The sequence below is a fragment of the Olea europaea genome, chromosome 4 (assembly GCF_002742605.1).
Source record: "Olea europaea var. sylvestris chromosome 4, O_europaea_v1, whole genome shotgun sequence".
NCBI lineage: Eukaryota > Viridiplantae > Streptophyta > Magnoliopsida > Lamiales > Oleaceae > Olea > Olea europaea.
The window spans coordinates 10,239,922-10,251,593 of NC_036240.1; the positions used below are offsets into that span (position 1 = coordinate 10,239,922).

General features: G+C 35.9%; 2 protein-coding genes across 4 annotated transcripts in view; one reads left to right on the plus strand and one right to left on the minus strand.

The window, feature by feature from the left end:
* Nucleotides 1–585, plus strand: part of LOC111393017 (oxaloacetate decarboxylase) — a 9,759-nt gene extending 9,174 nt beyond the window's left edge. Inside the window, exons 3-4 of the mRNA XM_023018418.1 lie at nt 137–224; nt 315–585. Coding sequence (XP_022874186.1) covers nt 137–224; nt 315–433 — 207 coding nt within the window. The 3' untranslated portion in view covers nt 434–585. The remainder of the gene's footprint in view (nt 1–136; nt 225–314) is intronic.
* Nucleotides 586–823: 238 nt separating this feature from the next.
* On the minus strand, nt 824–11,139 carry LOC111393598 (clathrin interactor EPSIN 2-like). Of its 3 annotated transcripts, XM_023019209.1 has the most exons (13): nt 11,066–11,139; nt 10,494–10,588; nt 10,298–10,349; nt 10,034–10,113; nt 9,877–9,955; nt 9,589–9,672; nt 9,351–9,496; nt 4,681–4,914; nt 3,888–3,992; nt 3,635–3,810; nt 3,046–3,257; nt 1,653–2,514; nt 824–1,564 (listed from the first exon to the last, which is right to left on the minus strand). In XM_023019209.1, the coding sequence occupies exons 2-13, from the start codon at nt 10,526–10,528 to the stop codon at nt 1,149–1,151; spliced, it is 2,481 nt and encodes an 826-aa protein (XP_022874977.1). In that variant the 5' UTR covers nt 10,529–10,588; nt 11,066–11,139; the 3' UTR covers nt 824–1,148. The 3 variants fall into 3 exon arrangements, with proteins under 3 accessions (XP_022874977.1, XP_022874976.1, XP_022874978.1); XM_023019208.1 differs by lacking the exon at nt 11,066–11,139 and having other exon boundaries at nt 10,494–10,624; XM_023019210.1 differs by lacking the exons at nt 10,298–10,349; nt 10,494–10,588; nt 11,066–11,139 and having other exon boundaries at nt 9,903–9,955.
* Between the last annotated feature and the right edge of the window lie 533 nt (nt 11,140–11,672).

Below are 11,672 nucleotides of genomic sequence, written 5' to 3' on the forward strand. Positions count from 1 at the left end.
TGATTGAGTATTCTCCTTGGCAAGTATGTTCCTACTAGGTCCGTTGTTTATTTAACAGAAATGCAGAAAATAGTTTTCTTTATGTTATGAGATCCATATTCATGTATAAATGGGTGTTCTATTTACTTGAATTTTGTTATTATTATTCTTTTTACTTGAAAAATTTCTTACTGCTTCGTTCTTTCAGGCTGGGTTTTTGGATGGAATCACGAATATAGTACCAGGTATTGGGTCGTAAATGAACTCGACTATATTTGTCATAAGTCAGCCACCACAAATATTTCTGAAACGTTTAATATATTCTTTGTCCGCAGCTTTAGGGGGCATAAACATAAAGGCATTACTTGATGATGCAGCTTCAGAAGTGGGAGGCAAGCAGTTATTAGATTTCAATGATACCATGGGCGATCGGATTCAAGTCTTTCTGGAGTAGATGATATGGTAACTTTTCGAAATCTATGTACTTGTGGAATACCTTTCCAATATATCTAAATCGAGCACCACTGGACTTTCAAAAGCTTCCAGAAAACTGTTAAAAGAGTCGCTATATTTTAACCTTTGAGCAATATCTTACGTGTTTTGTAAGGTAGATTATATTCTTGTTTAGCATGTCATAGGCTGCATGCCTAAAGACCCCAACCCGACTCAGTTTTTAGGCAAGGAGGGGCGGGCACCTCAAATTTAGTAGACCCGACCATCTTTACACCTCTACCTCAAAATGGCCCCATCCATCAATTGCCAATTTACGCATTCTTGAACCATGCAAAACTGAATGAGGGGAAAAAGAAAAAAAATTATTGAAGCATCCACAACACAAGTACCATATTTCAAGAATGGCCCGGCCAATCACAAATATATATTTAGACATGGATGTCTCAGAGGCAACCTGAGAAAGGTCATCCTCAACTGTGTAGGGCTAAAAGAACAACGGGGGCACCTATACAACTCACTTTCACCAGAAAAAAAAAAAAAAAAAAAGGTTTTAAAAATTGTTTGTATGAATACACATGCATGCTATGTGTCTATCCCCCTGAACATCAAATTGGGTCTGAATCTAATATCGATTTCAGGGGCAACTCATTTTTCTATAACACAACTTGCAATTACAGCTTTCTCAATCAACTTGCAGTGATATAAATTTCCTCAACTCACCGATAGCCACCACCATATGGTTGTTGACCATAATTACTGGGTCCCATTATGGGATTATAACCTCCAGACATAGTAGATCCTGGAGGAAAACCCGTCTGCTGTTGCATCTGAACTCCTCGACCCATGCTTATGTTCATTCCTATTCCCATATTTCCTGGCGTATTCATCCCCATCCTAATACTCATAGGTTGGTTTCCTCCTCCATAACCTCCCATGCCCATACCTGAACCCATCATTGGGTTTGATGGAGGCCCGAGAGCACCAGCACGGCCAATTCCAGAACCAGATCCCATAGCTTGACCCATGGTTACATTGGATACTGCCATAGCAGTTGCAGGTTTTTCCATCCTCTTCTCCTTGCGATTTAGGGCATCAAAATCGACTCCAATGTCAGCCAACGAATTAGTTTTCGCTGCACATGCAAAAGAATAGTAACGTCAATTGTGTGGCGAAGAAGATATAACATGCATTAGAACCATTAGACTGGTACAAGAACTCACATCCAGATATATTCAAATTGACCAGTCCACGGCTCAATGTGTCAGCCCAAACAGTGGATTTTGTCTCAAACTTGTCTTTAGATGGTTGAGGAACTATTGCAGAAGAAGCCATTAAAGATGGCAGAGTTGCAGAACCAGACTGTGAAATGAAGCTATTTTGTGCAACAGGTCCACTGGAAATTTGGGGAACCATTTGCACAGCAGCTGGACCAGTAGATATAGACTGTGGGTGATAGCCCCCATAGATATTAGAATTTAGAGGTACAGGCTGGCCTCTAGGAGCCTGAAAACCAGCCTGTGGAGAACCTGTTTGAGATGGTAACTCTCCAAGCGACACAGGTTGACTGCTATGAGTTGGAAAACCCATTTGAGATGAAGGCTGGCTTTGTTGAGCAGGAATACCTGCAGGCTGGCTAGTTTGAGCTTGGGGTGCAGTCTTGCCAGTTTGGTACAGCATACCTGACTGCAAAGCGGGTTGATAGGATTGAGGTGAAAACCCTATATGCTGGACAGGTTGGCTGGGTAGAACTGGATTACTAGTTTGTGAATTGAGAAAAGGAGAAGATTCGGATTGTGGGAAAATATCTGCTAATATATCAATGGTGGACACCTCTTGTTGTGAAGATTGTGGAATTGCAGGAAGTTGCATACCGGAAGGATCTGATGGCATGTATGTTGTACCAGGAAAAGTACCTCCAAACTCAGTTGTTTCTTTTCGAGAAACTGGCTGTGGCAGATCAGAACTTTGATTAGAGCTTGAATTGAAGGAATTTGCAGAGGTTATTAGCTGTTGTTGGGCTGGTAAACTATCTTGAGAAGGAAATGCTTTAAAAGGGCCATCTCCAAATGGATCATCAAATGGCTGCAAACGAAACCACATATTTTAACTCTAAAGTTACACTATATTATTAACATAAGGAATCAATGAAATGAGGGCAGGAAAAGTAGGCAGCCAAATTCATATAAGAAACAGCAAGTTGTACTGTACTATCTTAGTTCAATTGGCTAGCCTCATAACTTACTTCCCATTTTTACCACGGATCTGTATGTTTTTGTTCATGATATTGTCTGTCTCAGAGAAATAGAAGGGTCAGGAGGTACCAAAGAGAATGAATTTTAGAGGTAGCAAAAAGTTAAAAAGAGGGATACAGCGAGCATCTAATATTCTGTAAATGATTTAGAATATTAACTGCTTAAAATGTGATTAACGACCCATCAAACGCTTTATTTCAGACAAGTTTCCAATGTACCACAAGTTCATTCTCATAGTGATGGTACAATTCAAGCATACTGGCCGTTTGATATGAAGGAATTTTGGGACAGGAAGGACATTAGATCGATTTTAAAATCAGTTCAGGTTTTGGTGTTATGAAAAATCATCACATAAAATTACCTGATTAGAAATAGTTGATGCTAACAATGTACCAGCAGGTGCTGGTGCACCACTGGAGTTTCCTGAGGTATTAGCCTCAGAGTTTCTGGTTGACGATGCGGCAGGCTTGAGAGCTAATGCGTTCGAAGAAAATGACTCAGACAAAGAACCATGTATATTCATTTCCACGCCACCAGAAGCAGATGGAGAATCATTTGATTTAGAAGGAACAGCTATCAAAATAGGAAAAAAAAAACGAATACTTCAAAACATATCAAGAACTACATGTGTATGTCATTAAGAACCAAAAAGGAAGAAACTAATTTATTCATCTGAGGTAAGACAGGGTGATTGACTGATTGTTAATTCCCTACAAATAATAAAAAGATGAATCTTCAAAACTCAAAAAAATAAAAATAAAAATAAAATAAATAAATAATTGACATGGGATAGTTTCTCTCAAAACCAAAACAAACACTTTCCTCTAACCTTCTTTTATATTGATGGTTGTACAGCGCTTGCGATGAGATGCCATGTAAAATTCACATAAAATAACTCAATATCACACAATCTAATTTCAGCGGCTAACACAGCATTAAAAATCCTCTACCTGAAAATGAACCACGCGGATCAAATTCATCAAAACCATTTTCATTAGCTGGAGCTGGAGCAGGTGGTGGAGCAAGCACTGGGGGTCGAGCAGCTGCACTTGTCACATGGCTTGGATTAGCACTTGCAGGAGGAGAGGATGCTTTAGGAGCAGATGCTAGTGATGTTTCTCTATCCCTGTGGGGTAATAGGACGTTAGAAACAATTTAGAGTATATTCAAGCAGAAGCTAGGTGGCAGATACAAGCTTCTTACCTTTCACCGTGTAAGGGACTGCTTACATTACCAGCGGTCTCCTCCTCATAACGTGGAGGATCACCAAGGTTTTGTTCAGAATATTTATGGTCAACACTCCTGCCCCTAGCATTGCATTGCAAAAATTGTCATAAATCAAAACAATATTCGATTATTATATATATGAAGGCCACAGTGTTAACATCAATAATGTGGCAACAGGTTCTCTAGAAGTACCATCCATCTTGAGAATGATAATCAGATCTTATGGTATTTTCTATGTTGTAGGATGATTTTCACAGTGAAATGTAATAAGAAGTCAAACAATCTAAACACACATTACATGATAACATACAACAGAAAAGTAGAAGATCAAACAACTCCTCTGCTTGCAAAGTTTCATTTGGCAGAAGTTAGTTCAGCATTAAATGCATGGATTTGTTCTTTTCAAATTTTTTACACTTGGCCCCTGTTTCGTATTATTAAAATCTAATTTTAATCTCAAGTCAAATTCACCAATTAATTTTAACCACATATTTCATGAGATTCACAACTTTTTAACCGCATATTTCATTGACATTTATCCAAATTTACTAAAAATCTGATTTTATTTTACACCAAACAGGGGCTTAAAAAGAAATGACCATGAACCATCATGTTTATGAAGTAATCATCTAGTTATCCACTTCACCATAAAAATCAACAGAACTAGAACATACCTTCTGAGAAAAATTTCTGTAAACAAATAAAAAAAGTATCATGAAGAATTCACCACTTGTTGATTTGGCTTTAAGAAAATAGAAAATAGGCAAACCTGGAAGAATATTGGCCATCATCTTCATATGCATGGTCCCTATCTCGATCAGCACTTCTACTCGAACCATACTGATAATCGTCATCATTTCTGTAGCTTAATTCTCTTTCTCTCTCATAGCCATTGTAGTCATCATTTTTGCTTCCATACCGGCCTTCATAATCATATCTGTCACCATAGCCTACTGAGCTTGAATAAGAACCAGGCTGGCTACCCATTGATGTATTGCGGTACCTATCAGGAGATTCATGCATTTCAAACTATAAGCAAGAAATGAGTACCTAGCATTTGTTTGGTTATGCCAAGCATACCAAACTCATAGGGAAAGAAAGCCAACGAAGGTTTAAATTTGAAACAAAAGTTAGAGAGTAAGTGATGCAGAAGCATATAAATTGATAAAGAACAACAAAAAATAACGGAGATCAAAGGGAAGAATTAAGGGCAAGAGAAATACTATTATTCATATAATTCAAGTGTGTCTGTAAACATTGTCCTAAGTCCATTTATATAGGAAGGACTTTGAAATTAAATAAAATAAACTTCCTATCTGAACAAACTTGAAAATAAAAGATAACATTCTCAAAATAAAACTACTATAAACTAGATAAACTCGAATTCTACTAATTATTAGTCTTTCGCTTTGAATAGACTTTTGATTATTGTTTCCTTGTTGCATCATTCCTCCCCGGCTAAGAAGAACTCGACTCTGGCGAGGTATAGTCCAAGTAAGCATCCAAAAGCTTTGGATCCAGTTGGCGAAATTCTTCTTCATTAATCCAAGTAGCATCACTAAATGGACGACCTTTCCAACGCACAAGGAACCTATGAATACCCCCATTTTGGGAAGCAATGATCTCATCATTGAGCACCTCATCAATAATATCCTAATGTGAGAATGTGGTGATAGGGCCTCGAGGGAGCGATTGAAAAACTTGATGTCCAGACATGTTAGAAGATAAAACCGGAGGCTCGAATGTGCCTCGATGAGGATATAAATCTGCTATATTGAAAACAGGACTAATATTTAAGTGCGTCGGTAAATCAAGTAAATAAGCATTAGTTCCAAGCCTTTTAATAACAGGGAAAGGGCCAAGTTTTCAGGCACAAATTTTTTTTGCAGTGTGTTTTGGAAAACGTTCAAGTGCAAGTCTTATCATAACAAAATCATCAATCTTGAACTATCTATGCCTACAATGTGCATCAGCTGTTAGTTTATACTGGTCATTACTTGAAGCAATTTTTCTTTTAATCTCATCATGCAAGGTACGAATATGATCAGCAAAAGATTGAGCAGATGCAGCAGTACAAAAATCAGTAGATAACGGAACAAGATCTAGTGGTTGACATCGGGAGAAACCTTGAACAATCTCAAATGGGCTATGACCGGTATACCTATTGACAGAATTATTGTATGCAAATTCAGCGGTAGGCAATACTAAATCCCAATCACCTGATTTTTGCCCAACTAAACAATGAAGCAAATTACCGAAACTACGATTTACTACTTCTGTATCACCATCTGTTTGGGGGTGGAATGCTGATGAAAACTTAAGAGTTGTTCCAAACAATTTCCACAGAGTTTTTCAAAAGTAACTAACAAATTTAACGTCTTGATTGGAAACAATATTGACTAACAGTCCGTGCAGACGAACAACCTCTTTGAAGAATAACTTAGCGATACGTGATGCGTCCGTAGACTTGGAACAAGGAATGAAATGGGCCATCTTAGAGAATCTATCTACGACAACGAAAATGGAATCATGACCTCTTACAGTTTTAGGCAACCCTAGGACAAAGTCCATGCTAAGGTCACGCCAAGGAGTGAGAGGAACGGGGAGGGGAGTATACATCCTCATGTTTTGACGCTAGGCCTTACCTAATTGACAAGTGCGACACTGAGACACAATGCGAGCCATATCCTTTTTAAGGGACGGCCAATGAAACCTATCTTCAACTAAGGCAACAGTTTTATCTCGACTAAAGTGACCTGCAAGACCACCTGCATGTAGTTCCCAAATAAAGAACTCACAAAGTGAGGTAGAGGGATACACAACTTGTTACCTTTAAAAAGATAACCCTCTTTAAGTAGGAAAGCCACATGATTACGAGAGGAATTAGTTACAAAGTCTTGAAAAATGATACCGAAGTTGGGACAATTGGGATAATCATCTTTCAAACGCTCAAAACCCACCACCATAGTACTCATAGTCTGGAGTACAATAGTAATACGGCTAAGAGCATTAGCTGCTTTGTTATCGACCACAGCTCGATGTTGGAGTACAAATGTATACTCTTGAAGAAACTCTACCCACTTAATTTATCAATCATTCAAATTACGTTGGGAATTGAGATAACGGAGGGCTTCATGATCAGAGTAAAGAATAAACTCTTAGGACAATAAATAATAATGCCAGTGAAGATTGTCCAACAGTGAAGGGAAACCAAGATAAAAACATACATAATGAAGTTTACCAAGCTTCTGAACATTTGAATATGTTCTGTTATTCTCCATACTATTTAGGGACGAATATCCCCAAGTTCCAAAATCAATTTCACAACCATCAGGTATAAATTGATTGCAGTAATACACAAACTGATCTTCTCCCACTAAACAAGCACATACTAATTTTAAAAACCATTATATAACAATTAAAAAGGGGGGAAAATGTAACTTTATAGATGACCAGTCAAGGTGACGAGTGTAAAGGAGATGTTCACAAGAAGCTATGGATCTTCTATTATTTTTGATATTGTAAAGTTAAACACAAAGAAACAACGACAACAGCAACAATAGCAGTCAACATTACCAACATCAACAACAGTTAACAGTCTGCACTTTGCCTTCCCTACCTTTTTTAATTATTTTGTTGCTTATTTTTTATACACCCAGCACCGATGCCTTTTATTGGCCTTTCAAGATAGTATACCATTGGTTTAAAAGGTTGTCCAAGGCTTATATGTTGAAGGGCACTTCACGGGAGACTTTCATTAAATGCCTTGTAATTCAGACTTGTACCTCAATTTAAGGACATGTGCTATAAGGCTTAAGCCTCAAGGCTAAGCGTCAAAAAGACTGAGTTGCATGCTCATTTCTCTTGCCTTTCATGGGCTTTTCATTTCATGCCTCAGCCTTTTGAGCTATTTTTTATAGCCTGAAACAGCATACGGATTTCTTTATTTTATTTTTCTGCTTTCACAAGGAAGAAGGGAAAGGGAACAAGGAGGGGGAGACAGCATTGCAAGTGAAAGAAGGGAACAAAGACCGAGAAAAAGCAGATAGTGATGAGGAGGATGATAAGAGAATACAATATATTCATTATTCTCCTATAAATAGTGATTATATGTGTCTCTATATTGCTTCTACTTCTTGGAGTAGATTACAGTTTAGCTATTACTAATTTGATAACTTATTACTTCATTACTACTTCATTGAGTTTATTTCACAAACTGTCAATAAAGTTTAAGTAAAATTTCAAACAGGTATTATTATTATTATTATTATTATTTATTATTTTTTTATTATGATTATTTATTATTATGTCCTATTTAGTCACCTACTGCATCTGACATTGATCCGTTAAACCTTGACATCAGTGTCCAAGCCTGAAATTACAAATCTCAAAATAAAACACGGTTCTTATGAGGAAAAACCTAATGTTCAACCAAAGAATATCAAATTACTCGCTTTAACTCATTTTTTTCATCATTAGGAAATTGTATCATGACACATCTAAAAAAGGAGGCCAACCGGAATCGATCACCTTAGCTACAGTTAGTTCACCTGAAGGTTTAACCGCTACTACACCATAAATGGAATTAACCAGGCTGACATAGTGATCAATAATGTTATATTATTTAAATTCAAAGATTAAATGGATCACAAAATACTTTAATTACCAATTTGAAATTTTTCTTGAACAATGACCATCAGCGAAATTAACTCTTACTTTATTATATAATTTATATTTAGTTTACATATATTATTATCTATTATTACTGTGTTAATCTATTTTAAGTGTGTTTGCAAGTTGGACTCTTGTGTAATTTTTTTATTATGGATTTTCAAGTTGGTTTATGGTTTTATAATAAGCATGTATTTGAATTTTTATATCTTTCAAGAAATATTATTGATTTTCCTAACTTGAGTATGTACATGATTAAGTTCGTGTTTGAGTCTCATTGTCTAAAGACTCTTTTTTTTTTTGGGATTCATTTTTAATCACTTGTTCTCCTAGAAAATAGTTCTCAAATCCTTGGCTCAACCCACAAACTAAACGTGAAGTCATGAGTCGATTCTAGAGCTTAAATGTAATGACGGATTAGTAATTTAGGATATCCATATGGTAGCACATAGTAGAAAAATCATCTGTGGATTCAAAAACAAAGATAGTATGTACATGAACAGATTCTCAACATAAACCAAAGAATGTGAATAAATGACAATTGGATCAAGTTAGAGCCAAACACAAGGATTTAATGAAAGTGCAATTTGGAAACCCAGTGTCATCCATGGCTCTCTACATGTAATCTTTCAACTACAGACAAATTAAGCCAAAGGCAAACATTCATGAGAATGAACTAGTTGGTAACTACATGTGTCGATACTTTCATGCTGTAAGAAAGGAATTCTCATGACCAGTTCTATCAGAAATCTAATGTGGTCCACTTACTTGTCCCTGTTAGCAGCAGCTTTTTGACGAACTTCTTGTATCCTTTCTTTGTCATTTACAAGCACCACAATATTCTGAGATTTCTTCCTGACATTGTTTCCCTGATCCCTCCCACTTGAATCGATGTATTGAAAATCGGATAGTGTCTATCAAACCAAGAAAATCTTTTAAATGCCACCAGTCACCAATTAAACTGAAACTTCCCAGAAAATATTAGAAAAGGTCGTATAGAGACTACCGATATCTGATATGCATGTTCTCTAATCTCATCGATGACACGCTCTGATCCATGGGCTACCATGTAGTCCAAAACTGTCAAAGCCTGGAAAACGCAACAGGTAGTTTTCAACACAAAGTCAGGGGATATAGATAGCAATACCATAATTCAACATAACGAAACCAAGAGAACTAGAGGCTACACTCAACAATTAGAAAGAAATTCAAATCAAAATGGTTTCATAATAAACATGGCGCAGTTGCAGCAAATATTAAAACATGTATGAATTTTCAAGGAAGAAACAAAAACCTTATAGACATGCCGCCAATTTTTACCAGTATCATTTATGCGCTTCCAGATTACTGCCATGATCACCTGATACTCGTGACTGTTGAAATAGAAAATGAGTTATTGCTAGATGAAAAAAAATAGACTAGTAAATTTCAGATGATCCATTTGGACATACTAGTTTCTAGAGGCCTGTGCAATATCAGCAAGAAGTGATCCATGAGGACCCCAAGGCTCATTGCTTGTTGCATCAAGAACCTGAAAACAGAAAATCGCATACTACATGAAATTTTTTTATGAAAAATAGCTGCTTATTCTACGAATCTTAAGCACCTAAACTTGAGCTTCAGTATATAACTAGAACATTACGTTCACGAGGTCAATTGAATTAAGAAATAAATAAAAAAACTAAGATGAGGCTGGAGTTGCAGGGCACAATTACCTTCTGCTCCATCGAAGGGACTTTAAGAACTTTCTTGTTAACCTCTCTCTTACTGCAAGAAGACGGTAAAAATTGATAAAGCTAGCTCGGTATTGACGCCAAAAAGGGGTCTTGAAAAAATAGTTAGAATTAAAAACAAAAAAAAAAAAAAAAAAAAAAAAGGAAATCCTTACAAATAAAACTAAATCAAACTTACATGTCGCGAACAGTTTGATCAAAAGCCTTTTTCATTTCAGCTCAGGTTCAGGAAGCGGCCAAACCAGTAAATCCTCTTTCAAATTACTGCACACACTGCCAAAAAGTAAATAATCATCAATCACAAAATAGGGAAACACTTTCTTCTTTTTCTTTGTACTTTTATTTCCGCGGTAATATTTGTGTCTTAGAAAAAAAAAAAAAATGCATTGTACATCTCAACTATAAAGATATCAACACAAATTTCTAAATTTCATTTTCATCAATTCAACAATTCACACCTTAAAATGCTGGTGCTTATAATGATCATAACGACAAACCGACACAATAATATAAAAATACCCAGTAAACAGAAATAAATAAATAAATAAATAAATAATAAATAAAATCCAAGATCCAGTAACGAAAATCCGAAAAAGAATCGAACACCACAACGAAAAACGGAGAAGTGGAGCTGAACTAACATAGATAGTTAATAAAAATAAATCAGTCAAGAAAAAAATAAGAATTCAGAGATTGAGAACCCATTATTACGATTAAATTATTGAAAAGGAGGAGAAAAAAGGAACGAACCTGATGAGAATCGACACAATATAGCAATGTAAGAGAGAGAAATGGTGTTGAAGGCTGTCTATATGGAGAGAGATTCACGCAGGGGATCTATCATCTATGGGACACAATTTTTTTTTTTTTTTTTTTAATTTTAGTTTTGACTTTATTTGATGTAGTAAACTTTCAATGCATGCAGTCAGACTGGACCATAGTGAATTGCCTTTTACTATTATTATTATTATTATTATTATTATTATTAGTATTATTTAGAGCTCTATTCCAAGTACTATTATAAAGAGAGAAATACAAATAAATGAAAATGAAAAGTGCCACGGGTGAGCACGTAGTCGATATCCGTTGTCCTCATAAATTTTTGACATCTAAACACATTACATTTTAGCAAATAAGAAGATGTCAACATATTTTTGATACGTCGGTATATCGTTTAGAATCTTCTTATTTGTTAAGAAGAGATGGTGTCGGTGCATTAAAATTATATTTTTGGAAACAAAATGTTTTGGTCCTTAGGACAACATATGTGAGCTCAAAATGAGCACGAGTATGCTTAAAAAGGTTACTTTTAAATTATTTTTTTATTCCTAAATATATTTTGATATAATTTGTTTTA